Below are 22,636 nucleotides of genomic sequence, written 5' to 3' on the forward strand. Positions count from 1 at the left end.
TATTACTGGAACTGTCCATTTCTATTAAAGAAATGGCTGTTATAAGTTACTAAAGTTCCCATTTTGTGCTGCTCTATTTTGTCAACACAATTTTCTGCTTCAGTAGATCAAAATGTTATGCAGGATGACAGATGCAGTACACTTTGTCAGAAATAAGTAGTCACTAAGCATGGGACGAGACCTTTATAGTGGAAAGTTTCATTGAAATGCTGTTTGTAAATAGAACAGGTTGTTTATTTATGTTCATTTGCACTTAAGTTTTCTTTTTGCTTTCACTTATGTGTCCTTCCTGTGTTTTCTGCATTTCATTACATGTTTTCCACAACCCTTTTGTCACAAGGAACTGAAGAAGGAAATGAAAGACACTGCAATAAGGAGCAGAAATGGATAAATGGGTGTGTCCATGATCAGCAGTGCAGTGGCTGTTCTGGGACTGTGGTCACTGCCTTGCATTTTGCTGGACTCTGATCTGTATGAGGAATGAGTTGCTCACAGATTTAAATTGTTTTATGTTTTACTTAAGGCTAGCTGTGCTTACCCAATTCCATTTTATCTTTTTTTTTCTTTTATTTTTTATTCTAGGCTTCCTGCTCTGAATGTGTTTCTTTGAAAAATGAGTATTGCATTGTTTCAAAGAGATTGGACCCTCCAGTAGAATTTGAAAAGATCACTGCATCTAAATAAAGAACTTATTTTTCTTGAAGACTTCTGTACAGCTTTTAAAGTTCTAATCACAATGAATTCAGGCTTATGGAGTCAAGAAAAAGCAAGTTCATCCTATTGGGAAGAGAGGATCTTTTACTTGCTTCTCCAAGAGTGCAGTGTCATAGACAAGCAGACTCAAAAGCTCTTGAAAGTGCCCAAAGGTAGCATTGGGCAATTTTTTCAAGACCGTTCTTCTGTGGCACACTCCAGAAATATTCCATGTAAAGGCAAGAAACTGCAGATTGGATTAAAGATTCTGGAACAACCTCATGCAATCTTGTTTGTGGATGAGAAGGATGTTATAGAAATAAATGAAAAACTAGCTGAGTTGCTTCTGGCTATTACTAACTGTGAGGAAAGATACAGTTTGTTTAAGAGCAAAAGCAGGTTAGCTAAAGGAGTGCAGATAGATATTGGCTCTCCTGTTAGAGTACAGCTGAGATCAGGGGATGAGAAATATCCTGGAGTTGTTCGCTTCAGGGGACCCTTAATGCAAGAAAGGTCCCTAACAGGAATATACTTTGGAGTAGAGTTGCTGGTAAGTTACTTGCTAAGGGGTGGTATCAGATATACTTTATGAGGTGAGCTAAATATGTCTTCAGTAAAAAGAGAAAGTCCTAATAATTTTTTTTTTTTCTGGAAGCATATTACCCCTAAAATCCATTACTTTTAGTCTTCTCATAAGTACTTTTATGTGAATGTGCCATATCACATCAGCCTTGTAATCTCCATGTTAAGTGAAGCTTGATGTGGTACATGGGCTGGCAAAAAGACTTGAACATACTCTGAGTCCTCTAGCCCAGAAAAATTTAGTTCATAGAATCGTGGAATGGTTTGGCTTGGAAGAGACCTTAAATATCACCTAGTCCCAAACCCCTTGTTAGATCAGGGACACTTTCCAGTAGACCAGGTTCCCCAGAGCTCCATCCATCCTGGCCTGGAACACTGCCATGGATGGAGCATCCACAACTTCCCTGGGCAAAAATATTTACAGCCCTCTCGTGGTGGATGTCTGACTCTCAGATTTCTGTTGAGTACTTTGTTTGCCTGTGTCAGGATACAGTCAGTAAATGAAGGGTTGGATTTTAGGGCTGCTGTTTTTGGTGAACCCTAAAAGTCCAATGGCAACTAGTTAAAATAGAAAATGTATCTGTTCCGTGCTCCTTGTAAGATATTTCTGCAAAATTAATGCTAACCATTAGCTATTGAAGAATTAGGTTGAGGAGAGTTCTTCTCTTGTTGTAGAAGTATAATTTTCAAAGTACTCTGTAAACTTTTCCTGAACTCTTCGTAATTCCCCCTGAGAACCTCAGGGAATATCAGGCCCAAGTGTTTCTGAAAATCATCTCACTTTATATGGCATATAAGTGGAATTTTTGAATGCTTAGCCTTATGTCTAGTATGAAGTAGTCTTGTCTTGATATGGCAAGAATTTGATGATTGAAGCAAAATGTGCACCTGAAGAAAACAAGCCTCTCTGAGTTTAAAGGCTTCTGCCTGCAGCTACTCTCTAATCTAGTGACATCTTGCTCTTTATTCCCTGAAGATAGACAGTTTGTACATTTACCACAGATTCTGACAACAGAATTCTCTCAGTAATGATAGTGCATCAGGCAAATTCTTAGTGCAATTTATCCAGAACACTATTATAATAACTGATTATGTTAGTGCTTTATTAGTAGTCTGTTTTTCACAAAATACATGATTGGTTTTTTTATCTCTTTTTTTTCCTTCCTCTTCCTTCTCCTCTGACCCTTAGGAAGAAGGTCGTGGTCAGGGCTTTACTGATGGACAGTACCAAGGCAAGCAGCTTTTCAGATGTGATGAGGATTGTGGGGTTTTTGTTGCTTTGGACAAACTGGAGCTGGTGGAAGATGATGACAATGAACTGGAAAGTGACTATGCAGCTCCAGTTGACACAATGCAGGTAGAACTTCCTCCTCTGGAGATCAACTCCAGGGTTTCTCTGAAGATAGGAGAGAGTATAGAGTATGGCACAGTTATATTCTGTGATGTCTTACCAGGAAACGAAAGTTTAGGATACGTTGTTGGAGTGGACATGGTAAGAAAATAATCTGACTTTAATAACTTCTGCATGTGTGTTAGCTAGTGAATGACATGCACGTAGAAGAAGAAATATTATCCACAAGCTACTTCAGTGGAGGCTGACCTAAAATGGGAAATAAACACTGTGTTCAAAGATGGATTTGGTAGTAATTTTCTTGGCATCAGGTAAATGGTGTTGTATTTGATGCTGAACAGTTCAGGCAAAATACTCTGCATACTCTGAGGAGCCTCCACTGAGCTACTTGCCATGTTAGGTGTCAGTCATGGAGTCAAGTGTTTGTCTTGTGAGACTGGCTTTGTTCTGCCTGTTAAAAAAGTAGGCTGGATGTCTTTTTCTTTTGTTAGCCATTTTAAAAAGCTTTTTTTCATGTAACTGTTTTGTTTGGCTTAGTTCTACCTTAAAAGTGTGAGTTTCAAGGACAAAAGTTGATCATTCAAGAAAATGCGAAGCTTGTAGTGAAAAATTATTTCTAGCAATATAATTTTTTTTAAACGAACAGCTTTAAAATTTTTGATATTTCAAGATTTTTCTGGTTTTGTAGCTTAGATGCTTCCATTTTCTTGGTTGCATTACCTGTTTCCTTAAAATGCACTGGAATTGCTCTAGCTTGTTTATCAATGTTTTTTAGAAGAAAAATGCTTGTTAAAGTAGGAGCTGTTTCTCAAGAGATAATGTTTTAAGCTTTTGCCTTTAAAGACTGTAATGTTTGGCTTTTCTAAATACAAAATTAGTTACAGGAAAAAGTAGATGTTGTCAAATGTTTTGATTCTCCTATTTTTTTTATATTCCTAAAGACATATGTGTGTACTCAGTATGATGTAAATCTTCTTTTGGGATACATGTAATGCGTTTTTCTATTTTTAGGATAATCCGATTGGAAACTGGGATGGAAGATATAATGGAATACAGCTGTGCAGTTTTGCAAGTGTTGAAAGTACACTTCTTTTGCATATCAATGATGTTATTCCAGGTATGCCTTGCTTTCTTAACCAGAAGGCAGACTTTGATAACATCTAGGATAACATCCTCCACCTAGGCACAGTTATATGATTAAAACAATACTGCAGAATTCATTTCCTAAGTTCACTTGAATTACATTCTCTGTTATATTTCTCTTCAGTATTGCCCTCCTTTGGGTTACAGTCTCACTAGCAGAAAAGCTTTAATACTGAACAACATTCCTGTGAAATTGTATAGTATTTACAATACTATGCAGTGTGTAATCTTCTTGAATATGTGAGTGTCTGTAGTGGGAATCTTTTCTGTGGACTGTTGTTCAGTTTACTCCAGGGTTTCAAATATCTTGATCAGAAAGTTGTTCTTTCTGTGCTTGAAAGGTGTTGACAGGATTATGTATGCATTCTGGAAATAAATACTTGGAAATGCCTGTCAAGACTGTGAAAAAACTTCACTGCAGTAATTCACTGAATAGTGTTAACTTGTAACAACTACAGTTCCCTGATTCCTTTTCTGAAGAAAGAAAAGTTTGTATGAGACTTTTGTTTGGGCACTGTCTCTAGGCAGGTTCTAATGAGTCTGTAGTCTGTAATTGTTGCTCTCACACTTCAGTTGGACTGACTTTTCTTATGTCTGCCTCCTACTTACTGGTTTACTTGATATGCATGTTTTTGAATGAATATTCTGCTCTTCTCTGGAGAACTCACAGGGACTTCTCCATTTTTTGAAAAGAGCATTTATTGTAGATGTGTTTGTAGAAAAACCTGTTTCCCATAATGGAAATACATACCTACATTAAAGGATGTGAAGTCAACCTATTTGATGTGTTCAAGAAGTAATGGTAGACTTTGCAGCAAGCAATTGCTGATGTGATAAAAGCAGATTGTATACACATAAAATGTTGTTCTTGTGCCAAACAAGGCTTTGTTCTGCTCAGTGTTAAAGTTTGTGATAGCAGAGCTTTGTTCAGTTTTGAGGTGAGCTTTGTGAGCATAGTGAAAACATAGCAAAGGGAAGCTAATACTCTCTTCATGTGTCATATCTTAGAGACTGTGTCACAGGACAGGAGACCTCCCAAGCTTGCCTATACCTCAAGAAGTGGAGACAAAGGCTTGTTCAATCATAGTAAGCCAAAGGCTATAGGTATGTATGGGAAAGGATTTTCTTTACTTTTGTAACATTACTGTAACTGTATTGCAAATGCCTTCTTATATTCATAATTTATAGTCATGAAAAATTTGCACTTCAGAGGGATTTTTCTGCCTTCTTTTCAGCTTGGTGGCTGCGATTTCAACTCAGAGTGTGTGTTGGTTTGGTGTAGATTTCTGCCTTGTTGTAAGCCTAGAACTGTGTTAGCCTGTGTTTGCTCCTTTGTGGAAGCTGTGTCTTCTTGAAAGTGTACTAACAAATTTGTACAATTAAATAAGAGTTTAGATGACCTTTTGTAAATAGTGATTAATCTCTTCAATAAAATATGTTGTTTTCCAGGATCTACCTCTGAACCTGGAAATAGAAGCAGATCTGAAGTCTTCTACACATTAAATGGCTCCTCAGTTGACTCTCAGCCTCAAACAAAAACAAAATCCCCATGGTATATTGATGAAGGTAAAGAGAGGATAGTTTTTTATATATTTATTTTTAAAACCCACAAAACAAAACTGGAGTGTATTATGTTTTTCAGATAAAACAAGGATGAGATTAAATGTAAAACAATTGGACTGTGTTGTCTTAGTGGAATACATATTACATCATAAAAAGCATCTTGAAAGCCCTGTGAAAATGTACTCTGTCTTGGTGTGACCTGTGGTTTTATTCTGCATGTAGGAAATTGTTCTTGGCATTCATGTGCAGCTCTGTGGGAATGCTCGTGTCTCACAGGCAAAATAAAAGCTGAGGCTGGGATGGAGGACAAGAAGTATTCCTTGTAGCTGAGTGTACACAGTAATTGTATTTTGTCTGTCTTTGTAGCTGTGTTACAGATCCAAGGGAACTGTAATATTGTGCCATGCCAGCTAATCAGTCTAGAAGTGGGAGTGGGGAAATGATCTAAGTATATGTGGGATTTTTCTGTATTTTTAAGAAGTTATTTCTCTAAAATCTCTCTTTTTGTTTTTAAAAGTATGAGTGCATGTACTTGAAGGATCTATATATCTTGATTTCCTTGCAGACCTATTTTTCTTTTTCCTGGTAAACTTTAGAAAAGTGTGGCTAACTGGCTTAATGACTGAAGGGTCATTAAGAATACTAAACTCTCAACTTACACCAGAAACCTGTAGCAGCAGTAGCATCTGAATTCTTTGAAGCACAAAAGGAAATGGGTTAAAATTGTTCTTGGTTCTGTAACAGATGTCTTTTTAATGTTTTTAAGACATTAACTTCATTTAATGAAACAGCATGGAGAGAATGGGTGAAGATGAGTCTTTTGTTCTGTGAATACCAATTGTGTATTAGAGACCCTTCCAATTCAGGGTATTCTATGTCTATGTAGAGAGATGAGAGAAGACACAGTGCTTGTGCTGTTCCATGTAGTTGTGATCTCTTTTATCAGGCACTGCATTGCTCATGACATGTTTAAGTCTTTTGTTCTTTGTAGACACTGATAGATTCCCTGTTTTAGAACCAAAGTATGTTGTGATGAAGTCAGTGGAATAAGCACTTTTCCATTTGCAAATCATATCTGCAAGGAATTATTTATGTATTTATAAGCTGTGAACCAATTTCCTCAGTCACAATGACCAGTGAGCTCTTTCTAGTTTTGCCCCCTACAGTCATAATCTTTGGGGCTGTTAACTCATGTTCAAAGAAAAAGCCTCATGTGATGATGAAAAAAAAGATTTCAATCCAAACGTTTCTGTAGTTTCTAACATCTCCTTTCTCTGTGCTGTTCATTTCTGTTGCTTGTGGTAAAAGTGGTGCGACTGCAGCAGTGTCTGCTCAGTCAGTTCTATGTCTCCAGTGTTGCCAAGTGACAAAAGTTTTCCTAAATGAAATGTCCCCAGCTGTTAGTGCTTCCCACCTGTTACATCAGATGTTGCTGGTTTGAGAGCCAAGTCTTTCCTTTTTTAATAGAAGGAGAAAAAAAATCCCAACACTTACTAACATCTTGGTTTTGATTTTAACAGCTGCTGAAGACCCTTCAAAGTCACTTACTGATTCTTCTTCTGGATTTGGGCATTCTTCACCACCACTGCAGCCACCTTTAACAAACTCTGTGTCTACAGAAAACAGATTTCATTCCCTCCCCTTTAGCTTGACAAAAACAACAAGTACTAATGGTACTATGGGACATAGTCCTCTCTCTTTATCTGTTCAGTCTGTCATGGGTGATGTGAATACTACAGCTACCCAGGAGAGTCCATCAGCAGCAAGCCCAATTGGAAACTCACATGGTCTTGAAGCAGGTTCCTTGGCTGAAGTTAAAGAAAATCCTCCTTTCTATGGAGTAATCCGCTGGATTGGCCAGCCCCCTGGAGTAAATGAAGTGTTAGCAGGACTGGAACTGGTAAATATAAATTCTAGTTCACATTAATGCTAATTACTAGTTTTGTTTCTCAGAGCTGGTGCCTTTACACTCTGCAAAAGCAGCCAGTCTGGGGGATTTGCCCAAACAGGTTGCCAAGTGATTTGCTTAGTGCTAAGTTCTTTGATAAGATCTGACTTTTATGGCTGCCCCACACCTTGCCCTGTTAGTAGGCTCTGAAATGCATGTGTATCACAGTGGGCAAAGGATTTTGTAGGGCTGATCTATTCCTTGCTTTGGAGGAGTGTCCTTTGCTTATATTGTAGAGATTGTAATTGAAAAATGAAATCTAAAGGTCCTTTAAGTGAAATTTATATAAAATTCTCTAGCTGTAGTAGTCTTTGTTGAATGTAATTTTTGTTTGTTATTTGCAGATCAGCAAGCAGGCAGTCAGAGTGATGACTGTCAGAGCTGTAAGGCTGGTTTTGATAATTGACAGTAGTGATATTGTTGATTTGACAGCCATGTGCTTTATGTGTTTCTGTGGGCCCTTTGTAAAAAAACCCCCACAGTTGCCTCAAACATGAATTGCTGTTGTGTACTGACATTTCCTCCCTGGCAGCTGCTGCCAAGGTTGTGATGGGGTATTGGTTAAATTAACGTGTACACAGTTAGGGAGATGGGGTTCTTTATTTTGGGATAATGTTCAATAAAATTACATAAAGCAGTGTAAAATTATGTAAAACATAAGCAAGGTATGTGAGAATGTGACTGGAATTCCAGCTGTTACAAAGAAGTCCTGATCCTTGTGGGTGTTTAGCATGAAGTTGAAGCCATAGCTTGCCACAGGCATTCTGAGCCTGCTCCTTAGGGTGTCATGCATTACCCTGGGTCCCACTCCTGCATTTCTGCATTAAAGCCTAGCTGTTGTTACTAAGCAGGCAATGTACCTTAAATCCTGTTCTCAAAGATAACAGCTTGTTGTTGTTTACTCCTAGTTTGTGTTCTCTCTTTGATGTTCCTTTTGTGAGTTTTGGAGCAGGCATTTTTCTTGTGCAGCCAAATCACGCTGAAATTGTTCACAGCATCCCATGCTCAGTGGTTTCAATTAATTGGTAAAAAGTGCTCTTTCTAACTACAGAAGGAGTCTGGACCAGGTTAAATTCACAGTCTCTCCTCCTACCTCCCCTAAGCTGCTTCTGGTGGGCTTTTTTTTTATTTTGGATGTAGTGAAAGTTTAGGCATGAAGAAAGAAGAAACACACAAGTCTTAATTTTCTCAATAAATCCACTCAAACAGCACCTCAGTGGAGGCTTTGGATACTAAATTACAGAAACAGAGTATATCATGCTTCAGAGTAGCAGAAGGGTGACATATGGGTAGATACTTTATCAAATATCTTACTGCAGAATTGTAGAAATAAGAAAAATGCTGAATCCTTCTCCCTTGGATTTTCAGGAAGATGAATGTGCAGGCTGCACGGATGGCACATTTAAAGGAACTCGCTACTTCACATGTGCTCCAAAGAAAGCTCTTTTTGTAAAACTCAAAAGCTGCAGGCCAGACTCCAGGTTTGCCTCACTCCAGCCTGTTTCCAACCAGATCGAGCGCTGCAACTCTCTAGGTACTGAGCTTCTGCTTATTTCCTGTGTATCAGCTGGGAACTGGCCAGGGCTTTGCTTTCATTCATTCCTGCAATAAGTTCTTTTATTGAGCACTTGGAAATCTGTACAGGTATTACTTAATTGAGATGAATAAATAGCAGATCAGCCCGTACAGAATGCAGTGATTCTTGAATTATTCCTTTATGCTTTAAAACAAGACAATGTTTTACAACTGCTAATGTAAAAAGGGTACGGCATAAAAAATTACCGTGATTTTATGACATTTCTTTAAATACATGAACAATCTTGCTGAAAATGGTATTTGTAACTCTAGCACTGTATGATTACATTAAAAGAAAGAAAGGCAGTTATTTTTCTATAATCTATAGCATCAAATTATTTTAGCCTCTAAATGTTAACAAAGAAAAGCATGTATTTTTATGATGGAAGTTAGTGGCGAAAACTAACTTCAAGTATTTTAGATTTCTTGGGTCACATTGTATTGTCTGGGACAACAGCAAAGAAAAGTGTCTGATACTTGTAAGATAGTGTGAACAGGGCATTTGTAATGAAAAGAGAACTTCATTCCTACTGGATAAAATTAATTCAGTGCTGCAGGCTTTCTGAAGCACTCTGGTGTGGAATGTAAGACCTTGTTCACTCTCTGGAAGACAGTGAGTCTCAGCTATAATAAAATGCTATTTTAGTCCAGAGAAGGAATGCTTACACTAAGGCAGCAACTTAGCTATAAAATATTACTAGGAAAATCTCAAGGGGGATAAAATTTGAGGCTTTAAAGTGACTTTTAAAAAAAAATTTCAGCCTTTGGAGGTTACTTAAGTGAAGTGGTAGAAGAAAACACTCCTCCAAAAATGGAAAAAGAAGGTTTAGAGACAATGATTGGAAAGAAGAAAGGTATCCAGGGTCATTACAACTCCTGTTACTTAGACTCCACCTTATTCTGGTAAGTTCATCATTTGTATAGTGGCATCCCTTGCTAGAAATGCAGAAGATGTGATCTTTGCTTGAGTGACTGTGTATTCCTGTGCAGCTGCCAGTGTGCTGTTCTGCAGTCCCTGTGCTCTCCCAATGCCAGCAGTGCAGTGTTGCTTGTGCCCACTCTGGACTGGCCCTTGTGGATCTGCTTGTTTGGACAGAGGGAGTCCCTGGCCTGTCAATGTTTGAAGGATCAGGAGAGCACAGGCCAGGGGGTGGAGGGAGGGAAATGCCTCTTAGAGCTCTTGGCAGAATCCTGCCTGGGTAACTGGTTCTGCACTTTGCTGCAGAAAGGATACTGGGTTGGAGTGGACTTTGCTGTTTGGTACAGCTGTGTCCCCTGTCCATAACTGCCTCTTTTTCAGTTTGTTTAGTTCTTTAATTCTTCTGTGGCTTTGCTTGGTTTGTCTTATGTTGCTCAGGCATCTGAATGGTCAAAACAAACCTTTTCCTTTTTTCTTTGTAGCCTGTTTTCTTTTAGCTCTGTTTTGGACACTGTGCTACTCAGACCTAAAGAAATTAATGATGTAGAGTATTATAGTGAGACTCAGGAGCTGCTGAGGACAGAGATTGTGAATCCTCTGAGAATGTAAGTGAAGAACTGGTCTCTAGTCTTAACATGAATTAGAGAGATCCTGCAGTGTTTGCATTCCTACTGCAAATCTGAGAAGTTTGGCTATCTGCTGCTACTCAGTGTAATTTTTTAAAGTATTTTTACTTTTTCTTCATAGCAAATTTAATCAGTGATAACTGGAAAGAGTTATTCATTGTTTGGTGAGAACTATTTTCACTAGTTTCTTACTTGGAAATGGATCAGCACAAAGCTATTGTAAAATTTGTACAAGTATTATACAATAATACAAAAGTACTGATAAATACAAGTTATGTTTGTTTACAGCATCCTTCTTTACATGGTTTTAATGCTATTGTACTTGAAAAGAAAATTATTTGTGTTATCTTATATGGAGTTTCAGAATTTGATAGATTTAGCAGGGCTTTAAAAGTTTCATTACTTTTTACATGTGGTCTGCAAGTGGCCAAAATGCTTTTATTAAAATAACTTAATATGACCTTTGTAATTTCTCAGGCACAATGAGCAAAAGAGGTGCAACAAAAATCTTCATGAAAAGTTGTTGTTCTTAAGCTTAATTTTTTTCAAACAAGTGAATAATACAGTTGTAGTTCCAAAATTCTGTGGGCTGTCACTGAACAATTTCTGACAAAGATTTTATTTTGATAAATAGAAATGTTTGCCCCTGAAGCCTTGTTCTTGTCAGGGAGTGTGTGCTTGGCCTGCTGTGTTCCAGGGTCAGTGAAACAGGCAGGATAGCAGGATGCACACTGAGTAGCAGAAATCCAGGTGCCTGAGGTGGCTGAATGCCTTACTGTCCTTTGATCAGGCTTTAAAACTTTAGGAGAAAAGTCTGAATGCTCAAAGCCTCAGCTTCTTAGGTCAGCGGTACAGCTCTGTGTCTTTCTGAAATATTGATTTTTTTTTTTGTTAACAACTCCCACAGTGCTGTTATGTGACATTCTGAAATGATGTATTAAGTAAGCTGTGTAAATTAGAGTGAAAACAAATGAAAAGTAATTAACTGACAAATCCAAAAATAGTTATCCTGGTAAGTTGATGATTAAAATGCTCTTGAAGGTTGTAAAAGCATTGAGCACTACATTAAATTTATACTACATTAAGAAAACTAGGAATCTGATTAAATATGAGAAATCAGTATGTAGTTTTGAAGAAATACTGTATGCAGTTAAAAAAGGTTTTGAGAACCTGTATTTCAGTTTTTAAGTGATTGGTTTTGGCTTTTTTTTTTTTACTGCTCTGACTTGATCAAAAACTAGCTAATAGCTTATTAAACCCATTTATCTTAGATATGGATATGTATGTGCTACAAAAATAATGAAACTGAGGAAAATACTTGAAAAAGTTGAGGCTGCATCAGGATTCACTTCAGAGGAAAAAGGTAATGGGGGAGGTTTGCTTTTCTTTTTCATCTAAAATGAAGGAACTGAGGAACCTTGCTACATAATTAACCAGAAAAAAGCACCCAGATATTTCTCTGTGGCAGTGGTGTCTTGAGCAGAGATCTGAGTGACCATTGGCTGCTAGAAAGGTCTTTTCTGTTTCCTCAGCTATGTAAGGAACCCCAGCTGAACAATTTCTGGAGTCTTCCACTACCTGGATTTCTTTTAGTGCCTTCCTGTGCCCCTGGAACTCCCTTCTAGCAGTTAGTGGAGAAGACTGATAAGGCTGGGATGTTTGTCCTCTTTCTCATTGTCACTTTGATCCATGAGGAATAAATTTTGCACTTCAACATTTCATTGTTACATTGGTTATGTAGTATTTTAAGAAATAAAATGTTCAAATCATGTTAGAAAAATCAGTTCCCAACTTTTTGATCATCTGCTGCATATATTGATTAATTAGCATTGTATTATGTACCTGTTTTGCTTTTATTCAAGAGAATCCTACTTTCTTTGTAAATACTGAATGCTGGAACCAGTATTAACTGCAGTTAGTGGCAGGGAGAGAAATACACCAGGAAACTGTGGTGGGGGAGAACAGCCCTCTGGGAAGTGCTGTTGGCTGCATTCTTGGTTAGAGAACTTGGTCTCTGGTTGAGTTGAACTTGGGACTATGGTGTAGGTGTTGTGTTACTGTCACTGCTCCTCACTGCCTCTCTGCAGAGTCACTGTTTTGAAAGCTTTTATTTCTTTCATTTCAAAAGATGTGTGGTGCTAAATGATTCCTCTGAAATACAGAGCATCTTTTTTAACTTTACTGGAAAGTCTTGTTACCCTGTTGAGCCTGTACCTTTTATTAGGGCCTTTTAACACTAAAAGAATAAATAGAGGTTTGTCATCAAAATATTCCTAGTTTGTCATAATCTTATTGGGGTAATAATTAAGCTGTAACAATTAGCTGTTACTTTGTTCCTATGAAAATTTTGAAAACCTTCAGTTTCAATGAGTCTTGAATAATGTGTCTGGTTTTATGTGCTGACAAAACTTTTTTTCTCTCCTGCATCCAGATCCGGAAGAATTTTTGAATATTTTATTTCACCATATTCTGAGAGTTGAGCCACTGTTGAAAATAAGGTGAATCTTATTTCTTTGACCTTCAAGGGCTTTGGTGTGTCTGTGCCATACACAGAACATCACTCATGTTCCACCATTCAGCTTTAGCAGCAGAGTTTGCGTGTAGTGTGCACATACCTGAACTCCTCAAGGACAATGCAGAAATCTTCTTTCTTTCTTTCTAAATAGTGGTAACACTGAGCATCATGCATTTAGAATCCTCTCAACACCTGAATACTCTGAAAAGCAACTTTGGCTTAAATGCTGGCTGGATTGGAGGAGGTTACAGTTTATAGCAAATTTGATGAAAGTTCCCAGGAACTTTTGATACTGAGATTAAACAGCTCCAACCCAATGGTTTTCTTTTGCTGTTAGAGGCTAGTTAGTCCTGTATGATTTTTCTCTACAGTAGCAAAAAACATTTCTTCAACCTGAGCATCATCTTTTATATCCTTTCTTTTGTACTTCCAGAGGAGGTTGAATTGTTTATCTGAAGATCTCCTCCCAAATATATCAGAGTTATGTTTATTTAACAGAAACATGATCTGAGAACATTGATATTTGATACTTTATGTTTTGAACATCTGACCTCAAAACATACTTAATTTGGTAGCTTAGTCCTGTGTCCCTCTCCCTAGCTATAAAAAATGTGTTGTGGTTTTGTGGTTCTTTTTTTCTCCTTATGCTGAGGATAAAGAAGTTTCTCCAGACTACTTCCTATGGCTTGCATTGGCAGTTTGTGTGGTAATCTTCCTCAGAGCTGGCCTAGGTGTGAAGGAGTCTTAACAATTACAGCTGGACAGCCTTGAATTTGGATTATCCTTTTGGAGAGTTCTCTGCTAACTACAGAGCAAGTCTAGCAGCATTAGCCATCTGTGTGAGACTTCCACTGCAGGAAGCAGTGTAAATATCTCCCTGATTTAGAGGAAATGTTTCATTAAACCCCTCATACTGAAGATAATCAGTGTTGTTTCATTTGATATTTTATTACTGAAACTCTTAATTGTCTCCAATGAAAGCTGCTTTATTGTCTTGGAGTTTTTGATGCAGATGCTTAGTTGGTAGTTCAGCCATGCACAGACATATGTTTTTAAAACATGCTCTGAAATTTGCATTGGTTTGGTTTCTTTAAATTTTTCCATAATCAATTCAAACTGCCTGGCACTTCGTTGTTGGGGGCAGAGGGCTGGGCTTTGTCAGGCTTTGCTGTTTGTTTGGGTTTTTTTTTAAAGCACAATATATTTCAATGCAGAGAGGATGTCTTGTCACTATTTTCATGTAGATGTTCTTTTCCTAGAAGATACAGTCATCATTACAGTAGAGCTTCAGAATCTGTTTTTTGGTTTTTTTTTTCCTTGAAACTGTTTTTAGATCAGCTGGTCAGAAAGTACAAGACTGTTACTTCTATCAAATTTTTATGGACAAAAATGAGAAAGTTGGAGTCCCAACAATTCAGCAGTTACTGGAGTGGTCATTCATCAACAGCAACTTGAAGTTTGCAGAGGTTGGTGACAGCAGTTGCCTTGTTAGAAGTGATCATACCTAAATATCTGTCCATTCAGCAATGGGAGAAAAGTAGGATTTGGTGCAAAAACATGCAGACATGTTGGAAATGGGAATATTGTGTGAGTGATCCAGATGCCTACATAGCAAAGGCATTTTAAGGTTCACTTAATGAGATGTATTCTTTGGTTGAACAGATCAAAGTGATTTAGGTAAAGAATTACTAAAAGAAAACTTCTTAGCTGCTGCCATTGAGTTGTTTAAAGGACTAATACTTTGAGATACCTCTGTCAGTGGGCTGTGAGTTTAAAAAAGATGAATATATTTATGGCATTAGAAGAATGTCTACAAAGTTAGATAATTATTTATGTCAGGTTCATTACATTATATTCTGGCATTTTACCTAGGCACCCTCTTGCCTGATTATCCAGATGCCCCGGTTTGGAAAAGACTTCAAAATGTTCAATAAAATTTTTCCATCCTTGGAATTAAATATAACAGACTTACTTGAGGACAGTAAGTATATAACTTTGCATTGTATAATGAAAGAGAGTTGCTGAGACCAACTAAGTATTCCTGATACTTCTGGTGGCTTGTTGGGTTTTTTTTCTGTTGAATATTTACCAAGATAGTGTGAGATGCTTGGGCTGAGGAGAAATGAAATTTTACTGAGTAGAAGGCTTTTTTTCCTCATGTAAATTAGAAGCTCTAATTTCAGAAGAATATATAGATTACAACTTCTTTTTTTGTTTATTTAAGTTTTGAGTACCTGTACAACTGAACTTATTTCAGGACTGTTTTTAAAATTAAGTTATTAGCAGCAAAGTAGTTCATTAATATTGCTGCTCATTAGTTCATTAGACTAGAAGGGAGCCTGAGATGAGGATGTGCACCTGTGGTATATTGTGGTTGTACATTTTTTAACCATAATTATATCACTTCTTTTTGTGACCCAAGTTTCTGCCATTGGTCATCCACTGAATTTTTTATTGCATTATCCTAAGGAAGGACACCTCGTTTAAAATTTGAGTTAAGAATTAATAAAACTGCCAAAATTTCTTAGAATAATAATCTCTGAAGTTGCCATGGCCTTTTCTCTCACTGTCTTGGCCATCAGCTTATGCAGGGGTTTTTTTTTTGGTGGTTTTTTTTTTTTTTGTTTGTTGTTTTTTGGGGGTTTTTTTTGTTTGTTTGGTTTTTTTTGTTTTGTTTTTTGGGGGTTTTGTTTGTTTGGTTTTGGTTGGGTTTTTTTGTTTGTTTTTTTTTTGCTGGTGTTAACAGCTGTAGGAGCTAAGACCACTATGATGAGAGAGAGCTAACATGATTTAAAAGCCTGTTTTTGCTTGTTCATGCACTAGATTTTTATCATCGTGTTTTGCCACTTACCAGTGTAAATGTTTTTCTCTTAATCCACGTTGCACCAAAGTTAAATAGAGTGGTACCTTTCTCTTTGATTAGCAATCTCATTTTAACTTTTTTTTCAGGTAGTGTCATTCTCCATGTAAAGTAATAGTTATCCTTCATTTCCATATTCCTTTTGTTAACAATGACACCTTTGTTGCCACTGCAGCTCCCAGGCAGTGCCGTATCTGCAGAGGGCTCGCTATGTACGAGTGCAGGGAGTGTTATGAAGACACTGATATTTCTGCTGGCAAAATCAAGCAGTTCTGCAAAACGTGCAATACACAGGTCAGTGCTTGTCTTTAGTATTCACATGGGTTTTACCCAAATGGTTAATGTGTGGTAGCTGAAAGAAAGGCAGAAGAGATAGTGAGGCTTCTTCACCAGCGCCAGTGTAGCTGCCACCCACTAAGTGAAGTGTCTCCTTTGGTGACAGATCAGACTCCTGCAATGTGTTCATCAGCATGGCAACTGCCAAATCCAGGATTGGACCCAGTGGAGAAGTAGTAACCATGTGTTTTAAATCTAATTTCATGTTCATGCTACCTTGTTACAATTGATAAATTCAAGACAGAAATGCTATGTTTTGCTCTTTGGCAATTGCATGAAGATGTCAATCATGGCTTGTTTTCAAATCTGAGCATAGTAGAAATCTGTTGCCTTAAACCTGACCTCCCTTCTAACCTTAGATTTGAATTTTCTGGGCAATATTGAACTACACTGGTGGGGAAAAACAGAAGAAACATTTAGTCAGCTGCTGTTATTGCAGCTCCTTCTCTAACACCATTAATCTTCTGTTCAGCAGTAATGTCCTTTTTAGCTTTGTCTGCCACTGAAACAAATAATCTTATGGGGTGTTTTTTCTTTTCTGAAATATCACTTCACCTGTAGGTTCATCTTCATCCCAAGAGACAGAGTCATAAATTCAACCCGCTGTCGCTTCCGAAGGACCTGCCGGACTGGGACTGGCGGCACGGCTGCATCCCCTCGCAGAAGATGGAGCTGTTTGCGGTGCTGTGCATCGAGACCAGCCACTACGTGGCCTTCGTCAAGTACGGCCGCGACGACTCCGCCTGGCTCTTCTTCGACAGCATGGCAGATCGGGATGGTAACCTCTCCTTCACTCCTTCACTTCCTCTTACGGTTTTGTATCTGTGGTTTAGATTTCAGGGACTCTTTCCCTGAAGTTTTGGGGATATTAGTGTAGTTGAACTTGATGTGTTCAATGCTGGGATACTGATCTTGGCTCGGTCTTACTGTAGCGCATTGATATCATGGCAGCTGCTGATTTGAGTATTCTGAATTTCACCTCACTTTGGTACCTTGTTAATCAGATGGTACAGAGGTAACTGCAGAAGCTTCCTAGTAGGACTCCCTATCATTTTTCTATGCTTTGCAAATTAGGCAGAGACAATTAATTTTAAATAATCAACTGCAGGAGTGTACTTTCCATTTATATTTAAGTTGATGTACATGATTATTAGTTAGCATACAAGTATTTTTATTACTTAAATGACTTATGGTAGCTGTCTTTAGGATAAAGGAAGTAGTCACACATTACAACATCTATCCTATTCCTTTGAATCCCTTTAGAGTTATCAGTGGAAAATTGTTACCCATTTGTAATAATACAAATGTCAGTAAAACAACTGTTAGATGCTGCTTTTTATACAGATCCCATTTAAATATGGACTCTGTAGTTCTGGTGCCTAAGAAAAAGAGTAATAGATGACGTGTCAGACACATAGTAACAGTTTTTGCATGAAGTATTCTTGAACCCCTCTGTTACAGTCTGAGTGGGCAGGGAGAGAAGAGTCTTGCCTCATGTTGAAAATTGTACTGCTACAGAAGTAAAGTCAGTTTCTTACAACGACCTGAAGACAATCAAGCTTCGTTTCAGAGTGCTTGAAATACGTATGACTGATGTTTGTAAAGAACCACTTTATTTCAGGAATTTAGATCATATGAGTTGCTGGAAATATCTCCTGCTGATCTTTGGGGGGGGGTTTAGTATTGCAAATATTTTTCTTCAGCTTTTCTTCATAAGCTGAAAATCTCTGCTGGGAACAGCAGGATGTCCATACTTGTGTTGTTTGAATTTGCTCAATTTTATGAAAATGGCCAGGAGCAAACAGTGCCTTAGTCTTGCAAGTCAGGTACAGACATGGTTTGTAAATTCATCAGCTGTTACCAGTTGTCATATTATTAACAGATTCAGTGCATGTGAGGTATGTATTCAGGTCACTTTCCTAAAGTCACACAGAATTTTTAGTGTTAATGAAAACCCAGAGTTCCCCCTGGTTTTGTGTGGTGTTTACGTGGGTGTGGTTTGTTGGTAAACATTACAGGATATTCTGATTCTAATAGTGATTTCTTGAACAATACACTTCTCATAGGTGTTTACCCTGCAGCAGTCCAGTCTGGCATGTTTAAGTTTTTTAGAAGGTGTTTTCAAGAACTGGTGAGGCTGTCATAATAAAAGTACATTTTGAATAGCAAATATATGTAGATGTTCTCCTAATCTGTTTCCCCTTCTTTCCTAATGGTTTAAAAGGAGGTCAGAATGGCTTTAACATTCCACAAGTTACCCCGTGTCCAGAAGTTGGTGAATACCTGAAGATGTCTCTAGAAGAATTGCACTCACTGGATTCCCGGAAAATCCAAGGCTGTGCACGAAGACTGCTCTGTGATGCTTACATGTGCATGTATCAAAGTCCAACAATGAGTTTATACAAATGAACCAGGATCTCTGCAGAACTGAGGAGACAGTACAGAGTCACCCACTCTTGGGTTTGCTGCAGTTTTGGGTAGTTCAATGCAACCGTTGCTGGCAATGGAAGAAGTTGACTATGACATCCAGAGGATTTACTGTTCCAAAAACTACATATGGAGTTCTGTCACTGAAGTATTTAAGCATTTTGCACTCTAGGAAGTGTGCTTGTGTGTGTTTGTTTTATAAACAAAGTTAAGTTACTAAAACTTAAAAGCTTTAAGTGCATTGATGATACACAGGCTTTTTTAAAATGTTAAAGGTGGAATTATATCAGGAGAAATCTCCTTAGTCCATTGGGAATGTAAGGATTCAGTATTCTAACTCAGTGCATTTCTGTGGACAGGGATGATGATTCTCATCTGTTTCTCTACACCCACCCTTTCTCCTCACCCTTGATCTTTTTAGCACCATAGATTCTCTCTCCAAGAGAGAATAACTTCAGTTTGAGTAAGATAAATTTTAGATTGCTCATTGCATATTATGTTCTCTTATCTACTACATTCTTTTCAGTTCTAAAAATTAACATTCATTTAAAGATCTGAATCCCTGTCAGACTTGCTGTGTTGTTAACATGCAACTTCTGGAGGGGAAAGAGAGGAAAAAAAGAGGGCATTAAGGGGAAGCATAATTGCTAAAATATAAAATTAGCAATGAAAATTAACAGATGTCTTTTTCTAAGTGTCTATTTTTAAAGAAACAAAGCAGTCTGGAACAGAACAGCAACTGTACACAAATGATTCCAGGACAAAACAATAAAATCATGGATTGCCTCAGGGAATGTTACTGAAGTGAATTCTAGTCCTTGGTAAATAGAACTGAATTTTCTACAGTACATTAAGCTACTGCCTGGGAATGTTACACATCTGACTCTTCATTTCAGGATTAGTAATATTATAAAGAGAATATTAAAAATCTCTGCTTGGAAAGATGAAACTATACATAAAGGTATATCAGAGTTTTACTGTATACCAAGTACCTGATGAAAACTAACTTGAAAAGCTGCAAAACCTGTGTTTATGTAAAGTATTATACTTTGAAGTCTGTTGGTTCCTGTTTGCAATGACATACTGTTGTTTTAGTTGCCTTTTAGCTACTTCTGTCTACACTACTGGCAAACATGCAACTCTATATATACAGTAACATCTGGTCGTACAAATTGCATCTATATGAACTGTACATTTTCAACTCAAACTGTTTTATATGGAAACTTCCTTTTTGGGATCAGGTCTATAGAAGGGAAGAGATAACAAATTTAACAGAGGAAAAACCACATTGAAAAAGCCACTGTTTTAAAGGCAATGGAGACTGATCCCTTAATGTAGAAAGTGTGGTTACTTTGTTTTTCTTGGAAAACCTAGAATCTTTCTTTGGGACACACTCTACCATAGAGGGTAGAAAGTTTGAAAACTGCCTGAAGGACTAATCTGTGAGAAGCAGGGGCTGCTGAGGGGGTTGATCTGTTCCATTAGCCTTTGCATGAAGTGTGCTCTCACCTTTCACTCTCAAGAGCAACAGGGTTGTTAGAAGTGTCACCCTTGCTTTGGCCTGGAAGAGTCTCCTGGCTTTCTTGTTCCTTGCCTTATTTAACCAGTCTGTGCTCCTTGGCCAAACTCTCTTTTGTTTTAGTACAGAGCTCTTGACCTCCTCTCCTGAAAAAAATTGGTGAGGTTTTAGATGATGGATTCTATAACCAGGCCCTTGTGTCCCAGCCTGGAAGGAGGTCCAAGCAGTGACCCCTTGGAACAAGGAGCAAACACAGGCCCAAGCACAAACCTGCACCCAGGAGACCAGTCTGAATGTCTGGATTCTTTCTCTTCCCTAGCCCTAGATTTATTTTTGACTTTCCTAGTGCATTAATGTCATGTGTCTTCCACTGGTGTCATCTTTGCAACCTTCCCCCCCCAGCCTCATTTCCTCTTCCTGCCTGAGCTTGGAGAACAGCCTTGGACCTGCTATGGCCAGAGGAGAGAATTGAAATTGGCAGCCATATTCAAGTTTACTAGGTGAATAATCTTGTAGCAAAATATCCACTCTTTCATACAGCTGGAAACTATCCAGCTTTTCAGGAGCTATACTCGATTGGCAGAAGTGAATTAATACACAGGGGTGTAAATGAACTTGGCTTCTTGCCTCCAAACTCCTGGCCTTTCAATGGAAAAGGAAAAGAAATGTGGACTCTTCCTGTGGGACACATAGGGAATATTTACTGTGCACGCTTCTTGGTGACAAATACTGTGTTGGGAAAGGCAGGCACTGCTCTGCAGCCTGCCTTTTGTACCATAGATTGTTGCAAAATGGTAAATAGTTTTGCAAGCACTGTATGATTACATGGTTAGTTTGTTGCCCAATTAAGAGGGCAGAGATATCTTCTACAGCATGCAAAAAAAATAGTTTTGGCAATCAAGGAGTCTTCTTTTAATCTAAAATGTATTGCTGTGTTCTGTACTGCACTGCATTGGAGGTGATCTGGCAATGTAAATGAAATGTTACAGAAATAACCCCAATTTTATTTCCTTTCTCAGAAATGAGTACACAAACAGAAAAGTGATTTCACTGTGAAAGGAAACTTGTAAAATAACTGATATGCAAGGGTAAAAAAGGTGGGGTTTTCTGAGTGTTTTTTAGCCTTCAGCAAATATTTGTAGGGGATTTGAATAAGCTATTTTGAAGCTTGCATTCTAAGCATCTACTGCTGTTAACTGTAATGCCCAAAGAGTCCAGTGACTAAGCACCCAACTTTTATGTTGTTTAATGCATTTGGAAACCTCCCAATCAATTATTTACTTTTTTTTTTTAATATGGTGAATGTCCCCCCAAATTAATAGCACTTAGATCATTCTTCATGGTTTGGCTCATAAGTACTGCTAACAATGGCCTTAACCTGTGAGTAGGAAAATACATTGACAACGTGGTTCCTGACAGCCTGAAAAAATGTAAAGTTTTGTAGGACAAACTTTTGTAACTGGGGAAAAAACCTTCATCCCATGCAACTTGCCTGCTCTGCTAAACACTTTTAGAAGTAGGGGTTCAAAATGGAACAAATCACTGTGCCACTAAATCCTTGCTTATTTTGAACATAGAGGGTAAAGAGGAGGTATTAGCTAAAGGTGATGCCTTACAGATTTACTCAAGCAAACACAATCCTTCAAGAAAGCCCCAACCAAACCCACTGTAAGTTACATCAGAAAGCTTGTTGTTGGGCAGGGGAGATAATTGGAGGAAAAAATACAAAAATATCTATGTTCAGTAAAGGTCTTTCTAATATGTGATACTGATTCTGTGCTCTTGGAAATTGTAGTACTGTGTTGTACTGAACAGCCTGTGAGATTCCCATTTTAAGCAAGTACTGTGTGTAACAAGAATTGCTCTTGATCATAAATGGTTCATTTCAATGCACTTATTTTTCTCGTGCACTTTATACTCCATTGAGTAGCTGAGCGTGTCACCATGATCCCTGACAATTGCCAGGTCCATCCAATCCCGAGGCACCACCCTGCTGCATACCAGACTGGTGTGGTTTCCCAACTGAGCTGGTGTAAAAAGCAGCTTGAAAGCTCTGTGTATTTTTACCACTGTAACAAAGCATGTTTTTATCTGTTCTTGATGTTTTGCTAAATAAACATCCCATGTTTTGTGCTCAAATAGTCTCTTAAGCTTACAAGGCTGTCTCCAAGAAGGCATAAGGGAAACAAACCATTGGATCAGGTTGCCCTCAACTAGCCTTAACTTATTTTTTTTTCAAATGGTAGGGCTGAATGAGCTGCTGCTGGAAAGGAATGTACTATGTGCTCTTTCTGTATTAATATTAATTAAAAATATTATTCTTATGGCTCTATGCATTTCTTTGGGGCTTGGAAATGTGGGAGTGTAATGAAAAAGCATGAAGACGAGGTGAACTAACCAGCTTGATTTGTATCCTTACAGGCACTTTTAGGTTTATACTTATATAAACATAAATATATAAGAAATATATATTTCTTTTAGTCCTTCAACATTTCTAGGAAACTTAGGAATTGTTGTATTGTATAAAATCAAGTCTAAGAATACTACTTGTATCTTACCAATTAACACCTAATGCTGTA

At 37.8% G+C, this 22,636-nt stretch overlaps 1 protein-coding gene across 2 annotated transcripts; it reads left to right on the plus strand.

Moving 5' to 3' along the window:
• Positions 1–666: 666 nt before the first annotated feature.
• On the plus strand, positions 667–22,381 carry CYLD (CYLD lysine 63 deubiquitinase). Of its 2 annotated transcripts, none has more exons than XM_066557191.1 (16): positions 667–1,243; positions 2,465–2,767; positions 3,638–3,743; positions 4,778–4,873; positions 5,219–5,335; positions 6,853–7,232; positions 8,649–8,814; positions 9,617–9,758; positions 10,257–10,379; positions 11,672–11,763; positions 12,832–12,898; positions 14,249–14,381; positions 14,788–14,896; positions 15,951–16,069; positions 16,673–16,889; positions 18,336–22,381. In XM_066557191.1, exons 1-16 carry the CDS (start codon positions 737–739, stop codon positions 18,518–18,520), a joined length of 2,862 nt encoding a protein of 953 aa, XP_066413288.1. In that variant the 5' UTR covers positions 667–736; the 3' UTR covers positions 18,521–22,381. The 2 variants fall into 2 exon arrangements, with proteins under 2 accessions (XP_066413288.1, XP_066413289.1); XM_066557192.1 differs by having other exon boundaries at positions 2,465–2,632.
• The last annotated feature ends 255 nt before the right edge of the window (positions 22,382–22,636 follow it).

Source organism: Molothrus aeneus, chromosome 11 (assembly GCF_037042795.1).
Source record: "Molothrus aeneus isolate 106 chromosome 11, BPBGC_Maene_1.0, whole genome shotgun sequence".
NCBI lineage: Eukaryota > Metazoa > Chordata > Aves > Passeriformes > Icteridae > Molothrus > Molothrus aeneus.

Excerpts from the sequence above, each read along its gene's own strand:
- CYLD (XM_066557191.1), top strand. The coding sequence starts at position 737 with ATGAATTCAGGCTTATGGAGTCAAGAAAAAGCAAGTTCATCCTATTGG. Across the intron at positions 8,815-9,616 it reads CGAGCGCTGCAACTCTCTAG|CCTTTGGAGGTTACTTAAGT; the intron begins GTACTGAGCTTC and ends AAAAAATTTCAG. Across the intron at positions 16,070-16,672 it reads GCAAAACGTGCAATACACAG|GTTCATCTTCATCCCAAGAG; the intron begins GTCAGTGCTTGT and ends CTTCACCTGTAG.